This window comes from Aythya fuligula, chromosome 1 (genome assembly GCF_009819795.1).
Source record: "Aythya fuligula isolate bAytFul2 chromosome 1, bAytFul2.pri, whole genome shotgun sequence".
NCBI classification, from domain to species: domain Eukaryota; kingdom Metazoa; phylum Chordata; class Aves; order Anseriformes; family Anatidae; genus Aythya; species Aythya fuligula.
This window is the reverse complement of record NC_045559.1, coordinates 23,560,773-23,581,212: the sequence shown is the minus strand read 5'-3', so window position 1 is coordinate 23,581,212 and position 20,440 is coordinate 23,560,773. Positions and strand designations below refer to the sequence as shown.

The following is a 20,440-nucleotide window of genomic DNA, read 5'->3' as shown; positions in this document are numbered from 1 at the left end:
AGTATTTCATCGCTTTCCTAATCCTGTGGCCATAAAGACCCTGGTACTGGCTTTGAGAAAGCGGGAAGAATACAAAACCAACAGTGGGAGAGAAGGGTAGGATCATGCTTTTCTACAACTTTGATTTCAAATAACATTTGTATATCAACAAATACAGATAACAACAACAGAAAGGAAATGAAACAAAGTTTGTAAAGCACCAAAATTTTCTTAAGGCCATTTTTGCAAGAAATTAGAAAGTCTTCAGATTGCTAAATACAAGCAGACATTAAGACAAAACGTGTTTTTATGAAGTAATTTTAATTTAAAGGTTAACTGTCAGTAACAATAGATTTAACAGTTTTGAATTTCAAGAAATTACACCATTTGAATATTATATTGGCCATTTCCACTGGTTAGAAGGAGGTTCTTCAACTAGAGGCTCCCATGGTTTCCACTGTAACATTTTTCTTGACAGGGAAAGCTCATTTTCAGCCTATTAAGAAAGACCATAAACAAAGTAAATTAACAAAGGCTAGATTTAGATTAGGTATCAGGAAGAAATTCTTTACTCAGAGGGGTGAGGCACTGGAACAGGTTGCCCAGAGAAGCTGTGAATGCCCTGTCCCTGGAGGTGTTCAAGGCCAGGCTGGTGTGTTGGAACTGGGCGGGCTTTAGGGTCCCTTCCAACCCAAACCCTTCTATTACTCTATGAAGTTTTTAAAATCTATACAGAATATTAAGTTACATTTATTTCAATTCATCATCTCAGTGATGCATTACTACCTATCACTATCTCAAATTTTAAATGTGCTTTTATTTATTTATTTATAGGAACTGAGTAACTTTATTTTTTTATTTTTTTAAGTGTATTGAGTCTCCTGAGGGATACTCAGCCTGTTCACCTACTCATTCCCAATGACTACTTCATGATAACTTCATCCCTGGTATTTTCCAGTCTATTAGAATTATCCCCTTGTATCAGTCAGCTCTCCTCTGTGTTTTTCACTGATTCAGACACTGTAAGAAGCAATCTAAGTGTGCATGGTATATATGTAAGCATAATACAGCGAATGAGTAATTGTGTTCATTTTTAAGATGGTCATCCCACCCGCTATATGACAATTCATTTCCAGATTCTTTAATATATATAAACCCATGTATTTATTTTTTGTTGTTTGTTTTACAGTAAAGGGAAACACAGAAAAGCGTCAAGTTCTGAACAGAAGCTCAGTCAAAGGAACAGTCAAAACTACTATTCCAACTTATACCCAATTTTCAAATTTCCTGCTTTACCTGTACAATGACTTCTTCTATTCGACCACTATTCAGTTTGTCCTGTAGCTTCTGCACATCAGTTTCCTGTGTATTCAGATATATATACATATTCAGTTTTATTGAAAAGTAGAAAGAACAGATACATCACAAAAGCACTAATTTAAACTGATTTGAACAGATACTCTAGCCAACCTCAAAACTACCATCTAATTTGCTAGCTTCTGTCATTTTACACTATATTTTTTTATTGTAAACAAAAGATCAAGCTCTCAACAATAAATACTAAAATGCAATACTATTTAATGACATCCAAAGGGCTGTAGTAGATCTTAGTTTTTGAGAATCATATGCAACCTCCCAACAGTCGTGTTACATACATGTTACCTGTATTGCATAGTTTAACGTACCAAAACATATTTTAAAGTGTCAGAGGCAAAGGTTGTGCTAATATAACATATTGGTAAGAGGAAAGACATTTTTTGTGCAAATGCGTGAAAGCTACCACTGTTTTAAAGATCTTCAAAAAAAAATATTTTTCTTTTAATTTTCAGACAATATCAGAAAAATAAAATTATTTTTTAACATACCATCAAAATATTCCAGCCAATAACAAAAATGGACCTCAAGACTTTTGAATTTTTTCTGAATCGATACCCAAAAGTTACTTATACTCCTGGAAAACAGGCATTTTGAAAATCGTTTTCTCATCCTAAAAATGTTTTCACACATGACACTTAATGATAGAGCTGTACTTACTGTTTGCACCAAATTAAGCCGCTGATTTACAATCTGCTCAGTGTATTTCCTATACGCTGCATCTTTGGGAATGTTTTGCAGAACACCAAGGATTTTAGTGTACAGTATTCGCAGGCGCTGAAGTGATCAAAAGATACGGTTAAAATCTGCAACTCCAATTATTTAACTACTTAACCTATTACCTAACACTTTTTTGTGCTACAGATAGTTACAGTATTCAATCTAGAAATAAGATTAACAGAATAACCAAATCTGAACCACAGAATTCTGTCTTGAATGGGATTGGGATTTATCAGGACCAAAAGTTACCACTTTTTGGTTAAAAAAAAAAAAATATATATATATCAATCAAAGCTGCAACTTAAAGTACACTTGATGCAAAACTGAAACAACAGAAGCTGCAGTTCTAATGACCATAATTTTCACAAATCAGATATGCTTATGACCAAACCATTTGCTTCTGAAAAATTACCTGGGAAAGATATAAAGAAGCATATAACCTACTGCATAACTTTTTGTTTCTTTGTTTTTTCACCTCTCCTTATGATGGTGCAAGGTTTTGAGTCATATACAGATTAAACTAAAACCTGAAACTTCTGTTAGTGGATTTAAATGCAGCAATAAAGGACACATTAGGATGATGAAGAAATTAAGCTTTTGTTACGTTGACAGGGTAACCGTCTAACCTAAGGGGAACAGATGCACTGTAGGAACAATGCACAACAGAAGTGGAATAGTGTAGACATAAACACAAAGAAGAAAACACAGAAAATGACATGAAGATTGGCACAGTATCTATAATTTATCTAAAACATTATTGATTTATTTGCTCTGGACCTTAAATCCCTGTAAGAAATGGAACTGAGTAAGTCCACCCAGAAGGTGCCTGAGAAGGTTGTAGACTAAACTAGAATCATTTGCACAGAACAATATTGTTTATCACAGTGGATCTTTATGACGTTATTCCTAAATATTGGTGGCAAGCATTTTTTGAAACAGAATTGTTGCACAGCAGGAAATTTCAAAGCACAAAGAGGTTTAAGAATTACTCGAATCCTTTCACGGCTCATACCTCCTGATTAAGAAAACAAGATGCAACACACTTTCATTACTGACCCTGAGGAGGTAAAAAGAAAGCACCAAGCTTCCAAGAACCGCTGAAGCATTCCAACCTCAACAGTGTCTTGCCCAGAAGGGCAACTGCATCCTACACTGCTTCAACAGAGGAAGTGGCCAGCAGGTGGAGGGAGGTGATTGTCCTCCTCTGCTCTGACCTTCTGAGGCCCCACTTGGAGTGCTGCGTCCAGGTCTGGGGCCCCCAGCACAAGAAGGATGTGGGGCTGTTAGAGCAGGTGCAGAGAAGGGCCACAAAGTTGATCAGAGGGCTGGAGCAGCTCTCCTGTGAAGAAAGGCTGAAACAGCTGGGGCTTTTCAGCCTGGAGAAAATAAGGCAGCTCTGGGGAGACCTCACTGTGGTCTTTCAATACTTAAAAGGGGCTTACAAAGAAGAAAACCAACTTTTTATTCAGGCAGGTAGTGAGATGGTAAGGTGGAATGATTATAAAATAAGAAAGGGAAGATTAAGATTAGATGTTAGGAGATTCTTCTCTCAGAGGGTGGTGATGCACTGGAACAGGTTGCCCAGAGTTGTGGATAACCCTTCCCTGGAAATGTTAAAGGCCCTAGGTTGGATGAGGCCCCAGGCAACCTGATTTTGTGGATGCCATCCCTGCCCATGGCAGGGGGGTTGGAACTAGATGATCTTGAAGGTTGCTTCCAACCCATGCCATTCTGTGGTTTTCATACAGCTGTGCATGGACAGGTTGGATGGGACCTTGGCCAACCTGGCCTTGTGGAGAGCTAATCCACTAGACCCAACCTAAGCCATTTTATGATTCTATGATCATAGGCCCTGATCCTGCTTTGCACCAAATGGTTAGGGTAAGGTTAGGGAATAGGGTAAGGTTCCCCTGCAGAATTAGAAGGCTTTTATAATACATTAAGCTGGCACTACTTTAAGGTATACAATGAACATATATGAATATACATATGAATGAACATATATGAATACGTAACAAAAAAGGCTTTGCTCTGACAGTTTGTGTTACATACAGCCAAGCCACTACATACCTCATGAGGATTTTCAGCTACAGCCAATCCTACGAGCCCAGTGGTCTGCTCGGAGAACATAAAAGCATTTACTATACTAACGCAGCAACACCCACGCTATTTATTTCGCTCTGTCCCCCTGTACACCTAGCTCAGCCCCTCCTGTGCCACTAACCTCTCTCTCCCACCAGACGCACTTCCTTCCACAGACCCACAGCGCCAAACCGAGCTGCCGGTGCCGTGCCCCTGCCTCACCTCTGCGCACCCAGGGCTCGGGCAGCGCCCCGAGGCCCGCACACCGCCACCGGGCCTGACCCTGACGGGGTCCCGTCCCCGTCCCCACACCAGGCCCGCCGCCGGCCACCTCCGGGGAGGGGACCCCGGCCCCGCACTCCCCTCAGCGCCCTCCTCACCCCATCGCTGCCTCCCCGGGACCCCGCAGGGCAGAGCAGGGCAGGGCCGGGGGACGGGACCCCCGCGGCGCCCCCTCACCTTCCTCAGTGCCCCCGCCATGGCGGCGCAGCCGGGCACCGCCGGGCGCATGCGCGGCGCCGAGGGCCTGAGGCGGGCGCGTAGAGGGCATAGAGAAGGGCGCCGGGCTGCGCATGCGCCGCAGCCTCCTGGAAGCCGCTCGGAGGGCGCGCGTAGTGCCAGGACCCGCGGTGTTTGCTCGCGCATGCTCTGTTGGGAGGTGGTGGGGCTGGGTGGTGTGACTTGCGTTTCTAAGGCGGGTGCATGGGGAGATCCCCGTTATAAACACAAGCACGTCTAATGATTAGGGAGGGTGCCCACTCGTAAATGCCAAATAAAAAGCATCTGGAAGTTCCTTGGGCGTCGGTTGTGTTTTTGTACACGTAGAATACATCTGGTTACTTGGTTAGTGGCAGAGTATAACAAAACAGTTTAACATCTGGGAATAAGGTTCAGTTTGGAGATACTGCAGAGGTTTCTAAACAATTAAAAACAACCTGAAAATGGTATGCATGTCTAGGATGATCAGGAGGTCCTCCCTGAGGTCAGTGACTGCCTGGTGAGCAGCCCCCAAGCTGGGTTACGGTTCTGGACTCCATTTCATAAGCAAAAGCGAGCACACGCCTCTCAGGAGTTTTGTTCATTACATTAATTTGTCTAGGAATGGTATTAGAAGTAACTAATTAGCAGTAGAATCCAAAATAAGGTTCACTGTAGTAGATTACAACAAGCAGGCAATTACAGAGTTAATGTGTGCGAGAAAAAAAGTAAAATACAGAAAACAGAAAGCTGTTAATTAAAAGACTGGTGATAGACTGAAAGGAATTAGCAATAAAGAGGCATTTACAATTATTGGTGAACATAAACATAAAGTTCATTTAAAGATACATTGTACTAAGACTTATGTTTACGGCCTAGCTACTAGTTTGAAGGGTGAGTTTTGCACAGTAAGATTTGATAATATTTTAATTCTGACTTTATATTGTATTTACTCCAGACAAATTTTTCTTCAGAATTCATTTGGCCTATGTTTGAGTTTCGCTTTTCTGGAACTGCTAAGGAAAAACAACAAACTGAGCTTCAGAGTATCACAGTTTTTGCTGAAGCCTTATAGCGAGACATGAGCTAGTTCAGTTGAGTTACCAAAGCAAGGTGATTAACACAAGGTTTCTATCTGAATGTGGGGTTTGTGCTTCTGCACTCTTGAGCCAAAAATTTTAGAGATTGCATCAGATAGATAGATCTGAGGTGTCTGAATGTGGCCTTTCTGATGCATTGAGAATCTCCCTCTTTCCTATTAAAAGGATTTTTAAAGTCATTTAAAAAAAGATATTAAAAAAAAAAATAAATCAGCCTTTTTAATGGTACCATCCCTATATTTTGCCCGTTGCTGTGGGGCTCCAGCCAGATGATCTACCTCCTGATTACATCCTGACCACAGCATAAATTGTTCTGCATTCTTTATCCAAGTTAGCTCGATTGGCTTCATTCAAATACAAGTTCTTACCGTCTGTTTAAACAACCCAAGCATGTAGTGTCCTTGCCACATCCTAGAACAGATAGTAAAAGCTAGTAGTTTTCACTAGTGTGTTGATAAACCAATTTATGAAATTGATCTGGAAGTGATAGAGTATGTCATATTGCCAAACTCAGTTTCAATACATAATTTGTTTTAAAACATTACAACTCTGAGGCCATAAATACCTTCAAAGTATCATTGGATAAATCTGTAAAGCAACTACCTGTTCTGTGGGCATGGGGGAACACTTGGCATTTCATTAGGAAATGCTATTAGGAGTGTTATTCTGCACATTAATATACAGAATGCAGGCACCCTCAGAAGGCCTTGCTATAGCTCTGTCTTCCCTTCCTTCCCTTTTTTGTCTCACCAATGAATTTATCTCATTGTGAAGTCTTGCAAATTACCATATGATTTGATATCATGAGAAGAGTCTTATTTCATTTATTAGTCCTTTACCTCCATGGAATGTAACTGACTGATGGATACATACTGCACCTTGTAACTATGTAAGATCAGAATCAGACATGTTTATGCAGCAATGCATAAAAAATTAAAATTTTATGTTAAAAAATAATTGAAAAGTAAAACAATAGCATGCTTATAATATGGATATGTGTTAGTTCTGATAGTGTCCTGATTACATAAAAGAAATGAAAGAACAAAAGGTAAGCAATTAAAATGTTTATGTTCTTTATGTATATTACAAATGTATATATTTTAAATATTTTTAATATATAAATATATTTCTGTTTTTACCGGCTTTTAGCCAACGGTAGAGCAGGATCTCAGCATGTCTGCTTCTGTTGAACTGAATGTGTTTTTTGCAGGCTCCCAACACTTGTCTAGGTAACAATAGCAAAAGGAGTTGCAATTATTGGAGTTAGCAGTTATAGGAGTTGCAATTAATATTATTTATCATCATTAAGTTATTTTCTTGATCTTGTGTGCAAAGATGAGATGCATGCAGTACCTTAGTTAAGTTTATAGTTATGCAGTTCTATAAACACAAGTGTGTCATAGGGCAATTGAGTTCTGACAGTTTATTCTAGCAAGAGTTAACAGTGTAAAATTTCATTTTATCAGAACTGCTAAATCAAGCATATGTTGGAAGTTTATTGTTTTAATTTGCTGTGTTCCCTTTTTGTTGATTTATTTTGGTAAAGATAGTAACTACTTTGATTAAAACAAAAGCAAGCCAGAGGTGTTGCATCATTGATACATCTGTCTAGCTAGAGAAACAAAATACAGCTTCTTCCACCCTCCTGTGATTTAACTTGCTGAGTACTGCTGTTCTTCATTGGTTATTTTACATTTATATCACTACTGTCAGTGGTGCTGTGTCTTTTTCTTCAATTTCAAGTTATTGGATCTGTAAAGCTTTGCATCATATCACCCTCAGAGATAGCGATTATCACTATAGATATATAGTATATATAGATATATGTCACTATATGTAGGTTATATATACATACTCTATCTAGATTGTGTATCTATAGTGATTATCACCATCTATCTCTAGACAGAATCTACAAGTAGTTAATGGCTAAACCTTCTGAGATCTCTGTTAATTTATGTTATGTTACCAGATTTTGTTAATGTAGTCCTTGAGACTAAGTTGGCAATTACCTTATTTTCTTAATGAGAGTTGTTGAACCAATGAGGGCACAGATAACCTTATTATTACCATCCAGACCCCATGGTACATTTGGTGAGATTTTAGAGAAGTCATGTGTAATACTTTCCTGTGGGTTGAGTCTGCTTGTGTTACAGTTGTACAAGGTCAGACCTTAATTTATCTAGCAACTGCGTATTTAATTTTAGAAATATCACAGGACACATCAGCTCGCAGGGCACTATTCCTGGCTGTTCAAAATGCAGGCCCCAGAGTAACAGTGGCAAGATAATGGGTTGAAAAGGTGAGAATATATGTTATGCTCGCCAATTAAACTAACAGTGAAGTAGTTTAAAACTGTAATATTTAATAGTCTGAGTCCAAACGTAGACTGCTATTAATTATTTTATTGCTATGAATAATGTCTTTGCATGCCTAAGGGTCTTATATTAATAGAGGGCAAAGCTAGGATTGTCTAGATTATTTTAAGGATAAGAAACGAGAATAAAATTAACACACCTAACATAAACTTTATATCCATGCATCTAAAATGATAAATACTTGACACACTTCTTTCCAAGGAAAGACTCAATAACCATGAACTGCAAGTTCTTTTTTTTTTCAGTAAAAACAATGACTTTAAGATAGCAAAACTTTTTTCCCCCTTTCTTTCTTTTGTTCTTATAGGTGAAACAACAGTAAGTAATCTCTCTTTTTTTTCAGTTAGAAAATGGGAAAAAAAAAATAGTAGAAAACTACCAGACTACTCCAAATGTTGTTTAAGGAAGATATTCAATATAAAAAACTTGTGTAGAAGGCATTTGCAGTTATTTCTAGAGATCTAAGGCTGAGGTCTGGTAACTGCAAAACCTCTGTAGTCGAATGGAAGAGAATTTTGGTGCTGAGCTTTGTAGCCTTTTCACTGCTGCGTCACGTAAGAGGGAGATTTCTGCTGCTGCTCAGTGTACCAGCCGTGCTGTTTTACGCCACGGTGATCCGGTGGAACACCCACGCTTCTGTCGGACCTTGTCACCTTAGCACTGTGTATTACCAGCAGTGATATAGCAAAGCAGGCTCTCAAAGCATTTACAGACCTCGAGCAATGCGTTCAGCACTTGTGCTGTGGTGAGGCTTTTACCTTCTACTTACTCTACCACGTCAATCAGTTGCTACCTCACTAACTTTTCTCATTTTAGGATACATTTATATATTTATTTAGTTTCGTGGAATAAGGTCGTTTGAAAACAGCACACATAGTGATTTTAAAACACTGCTTACCTAACACCATTCTGGTTAAATCTGTGTTCAGGTAGAGCTCTGTGTTGCCTGCGGCATTAGCAGTTCTGGGGACTACAGTGAAGCAGGAGGTAGCTGACCAAATGGGTATGGGAGCTGTACGACCAAAAACCAAACCAAACCAAACCAAAAAAAAAAACAAACCCACAAGTTTATATGATGACTGATTTCTTCCACTAAGCTTTTGGAGATAAAGTGGGGGTAGACAGTCCATATAATTTTCCCCAAATAAGAGGATTATCTTGCTAAATGGCTATCCTGCAAGGTGCTCTGTGCTCTTATTTTGGAATCAGTGAAGTATTAATTGATCAACTCACAGGATTAAACCATTTGTGAACATCGTCATAAATATAATATACCAAAACAGCCTTTTTTCAGACAGCTTTCAATGTGAGAACCTAATCAAAACCCCTATGTAAGTCTTCAGAGTCTTTCCATTCACATAATGTGGCTCCAAGGCAGGTATAATGTGTTGGGCTGCAGTGTAGTAATGAGCATTCAGGCTGGATTCCCCTAAGGGCTGCAGCTTCAGTGGGGCTTGCAGGGCATGACAGTCTACCTGCATGGATCTGATGCAGTGACCATGATTTCTAAAAAAGCTGCTTCATAAATGTCAGCAATGGCATGGAGTCTTCAAGTACAGAAGGGTTTCAAAACATGAGGAAAGGTGTGAAGGAAGTCAGGGTAGCTTCCATTTGCCTTTAAGCTGCTGTGCTGGCAACAGGAAATTATGAATGACACGCATTTCTCCTTAAAAAATGAACTTAACTAAATTAACTCTGTGGTCTCATTAGGAATACCTCCCAGTGAAATATCAATTTATTCTAAAATGCACTTTTCTTTTAGGTGATGGTAGAAGAGCTTGTAGGTAAGTTTGCTGAGATACTTCAAAAAATACTAGTCCAAAAGAGACCCTGCTGCCTAACAGGTTTGTCAGTCTTCAGAACAGTGTACATTAGCGAATTTCAACATAAGTATGTAAGGGGTTACATGATGGAAGCTTTAACATGCCGTCAAAGTTAGGAAAGTGCTTGTGAAGATGAGAAGATGAATTCATGAAAGAACCTTGACTCAGAATTCCCTGCCTGCCAGCAAAGTGCATTGCCAACAAGAGATGAGGAATGGGGCTCATCTTGTGGTCTTATCGGTGATAAAAAATAAATAAATAAAAGCTCTGATTAATAAGAAGCTCATGGCAGCATTTAGAAAAGTTATGGTCAGCAGCTTGGTTTTCTGTAGCCTTTTGAAGTTTCTGTGCTTTGTATTACACCTTGGTATGTTGACATGCTGAAAGAGATGTGAATCTGTATTACTTGGGAATCTGAATCCAAGCGACATTCAACTTCCTAGTCATTCTGACTCAAAGCCCTTACTGATTCGAATTTGTTTTGCAAGCTTTATACTAAGCAATGAAGCATTTGTGGATGGAATAGTGACGCTGACTATGGTACTTTGATTCACTTACTAATTGCTGGATCAAAGCAGAAATTTCTCTAAGAAGAAACCTGGTTAGCACTTTCTCTTGAAGATCATTTGGCAGAAAAAGGCTTCCAAATAATTTCTATAACATTCCCTCTGTGGTTGCCAAATGACTAGGACACCCTGCAGTAACTACCCTGTGAAACATACAACATACGCTTAGTGTAATTATTTAATATTATAGAATCATTTAGGCTGGAAAAGACCTTCAGGACCATCTAGTCCAACAGTTAACATGATCTACTGATTGCTGTCAGTAAACCATATCCCGTAGTACCACGTCCACATGTCTCTTAAATGCCTCCAGGGATGGGGACTCCAGCACTTCCCTGGGCAATATTTGTACAACAATTTGATGGCAGGTGTTCTAGTATTGCATAAACTCAGAGAATAGCAGTTTACAATTAAAAAATAATAATAATAATTCAACATCTGGTGTCTGCAGTTTGATTAAAGCCCAAACGTGTTAAGCTATGCAAATCAGAGAAGCTCGAGCAAAACCTTAAGTCTGCCTGTAAAAAGTTGTGTAGCTATAGTTATGCAAATAGTAACTTACGTTTCTGATCTTACATATGTTTTATGATATATAAATGCCACATTTTATGCTTCAGGAATCTTCAGCAAGATGGTATAAAGAGCAACATTCCTTCCAGTTGTAGTTAAAATTTACTAGCAAGGCATTTGGTTGATGTGGTATCACTAGCAGAAGGCATGCTGAACATAAGCCTCAGTTACTGTTGATGATATAAGCAGACAGAATTAAACTGGTAACTGTAGTTAAAAGATCTAACATGTTCTGTTACTAATCCACTGGGTTTTCCAACTACTCTCACACCTTGAAAATAACTGGCACAACTTGAACATCAGCCTAGCTCATGTACCAAATTCTTGTGGATGTCCATTAAACTTCAAGGCTGCAGAACCAGTGCAGAGACTCAAAGCCCTCGGTCTGCTTTTATAGCCCCCGTGCCTTGGCAGTGTAAAATCAAAGCAAGATTTGGAAGCTGGCTCATTTTTTTGTTGTTGTTTGTTTTGTAACTATATTAATGGGTAGCATTAAAAGTGATAATTAATGACATAAGACTGTTGTCATTTTGTATCGTAAGACTACCTGTCTGTCCGGTCCAGAATCCTATACATTATTATATTAATGTAAATAGGTTTTGCATTTGGTATCCTCTCTTAAAATCCCGTATTTTTTAATCGAGGAAATACCCCCATCCATGCTCGATTCTGCTCCAGGAGAGGACCGGAGAATACAGATTACAGCTGAAAACTTGTCTAGTAAAGTTCATTTGAATTCAGAACTGGATGACGTGTCACCTCCTAAACTTTAGTGATTTATGCCGTGGGCTTTCTCACTCTGAAATCCTGCGGTTGGTAGATCGGTCTTGGATCGGCTGCTGGTGCCACCCTGGGTGAGGGAGGCAGGAAAAAGTGTTCTTTCCCCATGCAAAAGAGTCGAGTTCATAACTTTGCTGAGTGCAGTGTGTGATCACCCTTGGAATTGGTCATATGTTTCATTTGGAATTGCAAACCCTCTCTGTAAATGATTCTCAAATGGTTTGAGTGTCTTCCTTTTTTGTTTCTGGAATTTTAAAATGTGTATATATTTATGTTTTGCTCATGAATTCCTTGCAAATGCCTGTTTTTGGTTAGGAATCATTCTGAGAAGATCAATTTGCTTACTGTTTGTTATTCATGCATGTATAGAAATCATATATTCACTGATTTGGTGACTGCAGCTTTCTAAAGAGGAAAAGTCTATTTTATGGATCACAAATTGTCCAGTATTTGTAGATAACAAATGTAGCACGTGAACAGCAAAAAGAGCTTTTCTAATTGGAATGTCCGGTGCTTCCAGGGTTGTTTTCTGTCATTTTAAAATAGGAATAAACTCACCAAAACATTATTAAATTAAAATAAATTGATGGAAACACTTGATTTTATTATTTAAAAAAGTGTATTTCAAATAGCTCACCATAAAAAATGGCGGATGAAAGCGAAGATTTAGCTGAAGATCTGCTCACCGAATATGCCATACAGCTTAGCATTCAAGAATCAAACGCAGCCAAGCCACCAGTGTCTTCCAGTTACAATGACAGGTACCGTAAATTCAGTATGTGCATGAGAGGTTATGCCATATATTTAGAGTGTTTAGAGATACTGATTTATTGCTTTATACCATCCTTAATACAGTTCTTGATTTGGCCATTATGCATCATTCTCTGAGAAGCACTGCCTGAAAAGAGCAAACAAAATAGAAATGTAGATTTTGTTGTTTTCGTATTCTTTCCTAAACCATTTCTAAAATGTTAGACTTTAAAGAATAAATTTTAATTTGTTAGTAATCTGTTTGGTACTTGTAACAGTGTTCCAGCCTTCCCCCATGCACTTAGATATGTATGTGTGGAAGAAAAATCCAAACCAGAAAAACAAAAACCCTGCAGGAACGTTCAGCAAGGGTTCACAGGTGACATTGATGTTATAGTTAAGATTGGTTCCTTCAGTTATGAAACGTAGGCTTCAGCTGAGCTACGTGGGCTGATGGAAATCATCTCTGTGGTGTTACGCAGGGCTCTGTGCTGGGCAGGCAACACTAAAAGGCAGAGCAGGCTTCTGCTCTGAGCTGCCTTCTGGAGTTGCAGAGGGTTTAGGGAAATGAGATTCACTTGGCTAAACTACTATTTCCCGTAGATTTTTAGGCCATTTACATTCTTATGAAAAGGGTATAGAAGAAAGGAAACAAAACTTTGGCTTAGTAGGGAGGTTCTTCAGCAATAATCCTATAAATATATTTTGTAGGTTGGTCAGTCTCAAAAGTGAAAGGGAGATGTAGAACCGTAAGTCTTGGAGGCCTGTTAGCATGTCTTAGTTTCCTGTGGGATCTCGTGAGAGTCTGGGTTCTCATCAGGGGCTTCTGTTGTGAGTCTGGAATCTCCCTTTTCAATGAGGGCTCTTGGTGTATTCAATGGGAATTCTCTTATTTGGCTACTCCTCCTTTTATTATTATTATTATTATTATTATTTTTAATCGAATGTATTTTTTAAGATGCTTGTATCACCAAAATCTCTCAACGCATGAGCAGACACCAGCATTCAACTTCCATCTCTCAGAGAAACCTCCATGAGATGGTAGTTGAATGCTAGTGCTGGTAAATGATACTGAAAAAAAATATCAACTATACTTTTTCAGGGACAGTGGTACCATCGACATCATCAAACTGTCCATTTATGAACACTGCCATTCTGACGCCGTCATGTTCTCATTTGCTGTCTAAAGTCCGTGAATCTGAAGGGCTCCTTGCTGTACTGTGTGGACTCTGTAGTCCACAACCAGAATTCTTTTCTGAATTAGGAGGTTTGTCAGAGCACTTCACAGCTCCTTCTGGAAATTGCCATGCCTGGGGATGAGAGGGAAGAGGAGGGGAAGGGGCACCAGGCATGTGCTCTGGAGGCTCATCAGGAGGTCAGCCTGCAGCAGGAATTGCACCGACGTCGAGAACATGGGCTACTCTGAAGCTCTACACGTCAGGTGTAACTTAGGAGGTCACAAGGCTAATCAGGACTGTAGCTGATATGTTTCACGGGAAAGTTGGATCAGATGAGAACCTAATATAAAATATTAAATAAATAATATAATGCATCTACCATTTGTTTATATTTTCTGCCTTTTTTTTTTTTTGGATAGTTTTGTACCACCTAGTGAGGAAAATAGGAAAATTGTAGCAGCCATAAAGCAAGGTAAAAACCCTAATATAAAACAGTCTATTTGCAAAACTAAGCTTTCCATATAATATTTTTTTTTTTCAAATACATCTCATTTTATCCACTGGATTTCTAAAGGTCAAGTATTTGGGCTCCAAGACCTTGTGAAACAGAAATATGCTTTGGATGAAGCTGATGAAAGAGGCTGGTTTCCACTGCATGAGGCTGCAGCTCAGCCAATTCAACAAATACTTGAAATCATTTTAGATGGTGAGTAAGGTAAAAATATTTCACAAGATAGGGGAAGCAGCAAAGAAACACCAAACAAAAAAACAGACGTGCACAGAAACAGGCTGGAATTGATTACTAAAAAAAGTATGAAGAAATCCTTCATGGAGCATCTTACATATGTTAAGTATTAGGCAAATTTTCTTTTGGGAGATGTTGCATCAGTTTATACCAGTAAAGAATTTGGAGTGTTTTTTAATACTTTTTTTCAGAAGCCCTACAGTGCAAAAATGAACATACATGTGCATGTTAGCAATATTTGTCCATTAATGTAATTTTATGTTTTACTGTCGTCTAGCGTCTTATAAAGCAATGTGGGAATACAAAACGTGCGATGGAGAAACACCACTAACTTTGGCAGCAAAAGCTGGCTTTGTGGAAAACGTACGAGCATTGCTGGAGAAAGGTGTTTGGCCCAATACAAAAAATGACAAAGGAGAAACTCCACTTCTTATTGGTAATTGCCTCCTCAATAGCCTTGAGACATTCACAAAAGTTAGATTTGCTAACCATCTGATGCTGATCTTTCTCAGCTGCCCTGCCAGTGAGTCAAGAGATCTGTTATTCTAAAGGATAGTTCAGAAGTGAAATTAGACTTCTACTCTGGATCATTATTTTATATGAAAATGATTTAGGGGTGTAAATATCTGGACATTTCAAACTCAGATTCTCAAAAGGGCAGAACATAGTCTTAAAGTATGGCAGATGTCAATTGTGCTTTGGCTAATAACAGCCACTGAGTACACATTAAGATTAGAGTTACCAGATGACTAAATCATAATTTTGAGGGATTTTGGAAAGATATTGTAATGCTTTATTTTATTATTGATTTTATTATTTTTATTGTAATGCTTGCACCGACTTTAAAAGTAAGACCTATTGCCTAATATTATGTTATTTTTATTGTTGCTTTTCCTTGCAATTGAACTGATGCTGCTTTTGCCCTCAAAACTGATGTATTTTACACATCATGGTGGTTTGCCTTGATTTCCCAGGAAGCTCACATCATCATTTATTTACCAATATATGAACTGGATACCCAGATTTCTAGCACTAGAAATCTTTTGATTTTCCTCCTATCAGTACAGAATAAAAAGCTTCTCTAAACTTACTAGATACCTTTAAATTTCAGGTCAACATACCTGAAAATATAATTGTATGATTTTCTTCCCTTTTTAATATCTTCAAGCTGTAAAAAGGGGCTCTTTTGAAATGGCATCCACTCTGATAAAACACAACTGTAGCATCCACCAGCCGTGCGTAAAACGTTGGTCAGCAATGCATGAAGCTGCAAAGCAGGGACGCAAAGATATTGTTTCTCTTCTTCTGAAGAATGGTGGAAATGTGAACCTTAAGGATGGATATGGAGTAACACCATTAGGTGTTGCTGCTGAATACGGTCACTGTGATGTGCTGGAACATCTTATTCATAAAGGTATGTAGTTGGGTAAAAAGGAAATACACCTCTGGACTGGCATATGTCTTGTCTAGTTGCTGAGGGGTTTTAGGGTGATGATGGAAAAGGAGAGAAAGAGTACTGATGAATGAGAAGATTTGGTTTCTTGGAAGGAAAGGAAGCATCTATGAGTATTCCTACACTTCCATAATCCACATGAGATGAGTGACAGTGTTGACACTAATCCATTTCAGTCAAAGAGGGACTCTATTGTACTGCTATACGTGTCCTTTCCCTCCCTTACTTCTGTGTTCTTCCCTTCCCTTCCTCTGTTTCCTTTCTTTCAACAGTGAATATAATTATGTTGGTATTAAATAATGCATTAAATATATTTCAAAATACACTAACATTTTGAAAATCCTCAATTATAACCCTTAAGATCAAACCAAATCCCACTCAAGTAAGTGTTTTCCTACATTAGAACTTGTATCTGTACAAGATTTTTTTTTTTGCCTTTGAGGACTAAATTTTCCACATTTCTTAATTCCATAACATTTTAATTTAAATATATCTAAAAATGAGGAGGAAAGTACTCTGGGCTTGGTATTATGATGATCTGCAAATCAATTTGGATATAATTCTGAGCTGTCTGTTCTTCAAGGTGGAGATGTTGAGGCCTTAGCAGATGATGGTGCATCAATACTGTTTGAAGCAGCCGGAGGAGGTAATCCAGACTGCATAGCACTTCTTTTGGAATATGGAGGAAGTGGCAATGTGCCTAATAAGGCAGGACTGCTTCCCATACACAAAGCAGCTTATGAGGGCCATTACCTGTGAGTATGAGTTTGGACTTCATGTGTTCTTTAAGATACAGTGTGGCTCAAGGTCATATTTGAAGAACACGATGTTAAACATACAAATGTAGAGATCATTTATATTTCAGAAATGCCAATGTTTTGTCAACTTGAATCAACTTATGTTATTTTAGAATACAGAAAGCAAAATGCAAAGTATACTTCTTTAAAACTAAGTGAAAAGCACTGAAACGACTTAAACACAAGGTCCCATTTGACACTGCTCAAAACAGGTGATTTGTGTTAGGATCTTCTTGTGTAAAGAATCTACATGTAGGTTAGCATATAATTTGGTGATGGTCATTTTCTTCATGCAGGGGAATGATGCCTTACTAATTTTCTTCACTGTTTTTTAGGGTCCTGAAGTATCTCATTCCAGTCACATCCCAAAATGCAATCCAGAAAAGTGGGTTAAGCCCTGTTCACTCAGCTGCAGATGGTCAGAATTCGCAGTGTCTAGAGCTCCTCATTGAAAGTGGTTTTGATGTCAATACTCTCTTGGCTGAGCACATTTCAAATAGTTACGATGATGAAAGGAAAACTGCACTTTATTTTGCTGTTTCAAACAATGACATTCTTTGCACCGAAATATTACTGAAAGCTGGTGCAAATCCAAACAAGGATCCTTTAAACTGTCTTCTTGTGGCAGTGAGAGCTGGTAATCATGAAATAGTAAGGCTGCTTCTATCTCATGGAGCAAACGTCAATTGCTACTTTATGCTGGTTAATGATACGCATTTCCCCAGTGCCATTCAGTATGCCTTGAACGATGAAGTGATGCTGAGGCTGTTGCTGAATCATGGATATAATGTGGAGATGTGTTTTGACTGTATGCATCAAGATATCTTTGGAAATTCTTTTGTGTGGTCAACTCCAGAGGAAGAGATTCTCCCAGGATGGACTTCTTCTGTAATAAAGGATAATCCAGTAAATACATACCTTCCTTCTCTTCTCTTTCCTATTTCCATTAGTCAGCTTTAAAAATTCCAGATTATTGTACAGAGTTAGCTTTAACCTATTCACAAAATCCTTCTTTGAAACACACTAAAAATATTTTTTGACTTTGAGAGAAAATTATCTATGTAGAGTGGTTTTGTTTTGGTGCCTGTATATTAAAGATTTAGGAAGGAAGTTTAAAGAAGCTGCAAAGCAGGATATTAGTATTTCTGGTCCTGTCCAAACCAATGGAAAGGATGCATTTCCAAAGGGAAATCACAGCTGAACAAAGCAATGCTGGAAATTATAGCAATGTTATAATGGTTACTGGCCTTTGAACCTGTCCAGAAGAATTAAGGGATCACAAAGGTTAAGCATGGAAGCAAATGGCTTTTAAAGTAACTTACATAGACATCAGTTTAGGGCTGTTAAAGGTCATTCCTAATACTTTAAATTATCTTGTGTAATTGCTTTATTTGTGTTACTTTGGCATTCCTCTGCACACATTTTGAAGCTGTTCCTTGATGTGTTTTTCCTTCCAGTTCTGTGACTTTATTGCTGTTCCTTGGTTGAAACACTTAGCGGGCAAAGTTGTTCGTGTTTTTATAGATTACATGGATTATGTCCCTCTGTGCACAAAAATTAAGTTTGTCCTAGAAACACAGAAGGAATGGCCAGAGATTCGTCAAATATTGGGTAAATATCTAAGTTCTAGTTAATGGTGTTATGATTTATTATAGGAAACTTTAATTCCCCATGTCAGGTCATATTAGTCCAAAATATGCAATCCATCTGTGTACTAGCTAAGAACCAGGTTATGTCTGTCATCCATTCCTCAGATTGAGAAAGATCTTTACTTACTGCTATTGGTCCCAAGTTAGTTAACTGGACTGGATTATGACAAGTGTGCATCTGGTGAGAATGAGTCTCATAAGGAATGTCATTGTCATGTGGGAAGGCTCCTCAGTTAAGCAGGACCATTGAGGTGCTTCTCAAACTCCGTATTAAGCCTTGTAACACCAGTCATTGCACAGCTATGGGACTCGACATTTTTTATCGAGGAGTATTGCTCACACTTCATCCTTCTTTTTGCTCCCTTGATCTCTCAAGTCTGTTAGTCATTCAAGGATTATCATAAAAGCATGGTTTAGATCCTATTATGTTCAAAGTGAGAGGTGATGACAGTGAGTGTATCATCACAATAGTACATCACGTCACCATCAATTCCTGTTTTATATGATATACATCTAGACTTGCCGTTATTAATACTGCAGTTGAATAATATTTTTCTGTACATTTTTACTTCTGAAGTTCTACAAGTTAGCTTAGACCTTCTACCACTGGTGGCAGCAAAGACCTTAAAAAAAAAAAAAAAAAGACTTGGGAAATACATGGCAAGTTCTCTTTGCAGGAGATAATTTTATTAAACTATTACTTTATTTTTTTTTTAATAGAATTTGATTTAACATCAGAGAATGTAGAGAAAAGAAAGATCATTTATTAGGTACCATTGATTATGTTAAATAATGTCTAGGTGTTCAGATGGATGTTTTGGAGACACAGCACAGTGTGAATATTTCTAACAGGCAGACATACAGTGTTAGGCAAATATCTAAAAGAAGAAGTTTGTTTAATATCAACAGAGTGTGACATCACAATTTTGAAGTAAAATGAATGGTATTTTATTCAGAAGTGGCAAGATAATAATAATACCCCAAGCCAATAGATTTTGTTATTGATTTTATTACAGCAAGTTTTGAGATTGTGAACTGTCTTACAGTCAGTGTTAATGACATTATTTTTCCACTATTTCTCTCTCGCTATTATTTTTAGATAATCCTCGCCCATTGAAACATCTTTGTCGCCTGAAAATACGTAAACTCATGGGGTTGAGGAGGCTCCAGAAACTGTCATCTATGAAAAAGTTTCCACTTCCACCGGTTCTCAAGAACTATATCCTATATAAAGAATATGATCTGTATGGAAAAGAGATACATTTAGAGTAGTTTTTAAAAATAACTGTGCACAATCTGTAATTAGACTCGTTTCTTTTCTTTCTTTCTTTCTTTCTTTCTTTCTTTCTTTCTTTCTTTCTTTCTTTCTTTCTTTCTTTCTTTCTTTTTTTCTTTCTTTCTTTCTTTCTTTCTTTTACTAGCTGAAGCGCTGCTTGTTGTTTTATATACACTCACAACATTCTGATATTTGTTGTAAATAGATCTTTTATGGGAACAATTTTTTCTTCAAAACTGGAATGTTAAAGCTCATGGTTTAACACAACATTGTACTATCTGAATCTAGTCTAAAATCAGAATAAGGACATTATAATCGTTATGTAGAAAATTACACTCTAAATGGGAATTCAGATGAAGAAAGGACAAAAGAATTTTCCTGGTGGACTTTGTACTGATGATAAATACAATTGTTGCACTCCTATTGTGGCATGAGTTTATCTGGAAAAGAGATTAAATGTCTAATTTAACCTGTCTAGGAAAATTAAACCTCTAAATGCAAGTCTTTGTCATGTAATTGGCATGAAGTGTAACACATTTTATATTTGAAAAATAATGTTTCTATTATAAAATTCTCCAAACACTTCAAAGATTCTTTTTAGCTATTTTTGCAGAACGAGCGTTCCTAGGTACATCTGTTTGCCAGTACAGCATACCAGTACAGCATATTTTAGTGCTTGGCAAAAACCAAGGGACTTCAGGCTTTCTAAAACAGTGGGTAGATTTTGATAGACAAACAAAGCAGGA

General features: G+C 37.9%; 2 protein-coding genes across 2 annotated transcripts; one reads left to right on the top strand and one right to left on the bottom strand.

Moving 5' to 3' along the window:
• Positions 1-280: 280 nt before the first annotated feature.
• NDUFA5 (NADH:ubiquinone oxidoreductase subunit A5) lies at positions 281-4,692 on the bottom strand. The gene is made up of 5 exons (XM_032208166.1): positions 4,615-4,692; positions 4,144-4,188; positions 2,014-2,130; positions 1,276-1,341; positions 281-475 (listed from the first exon to the last, which is right to left on the bottom strand). Exons 1-5 carry the CDS (start codon positions 4,663-4,665, stop codon positions 374-376), a joined length of 381 nt encoding a protein of 126 aa, XP_032064057.1. The 5' UTR covers positions 4,666-4,692; the 3' UTR covers positions 281-373.
• Positions 4,693-12,491: 7,799 nt separating this feature from the next.
• On the top strand, positions 12,492-19,690 carry ASB15 (ankyrin repeat and SOCS box containing 15). Its single transcript, XM_032207567.1, has 9 exons — positions 12,492-12,607; positions 14,194-14,246; positions 14,349-14,480; positions 14,797-14,955; positions 15,688-15,933; positions 16,556-16,727; positions 17,105-17,675; positions 18,227-18,380; positions 19,518-19,690. The coding sequence occupies exons 1-9, from the start codon at positions 12,492-12,494 to the stop codon at positions 19,688-19,690; spliced, it is 1,776 nt and encodes a 591-aa protein (XP_032063458.1).
• Positions 19,691-20,440: the final 750 nt, after the last annotated feature.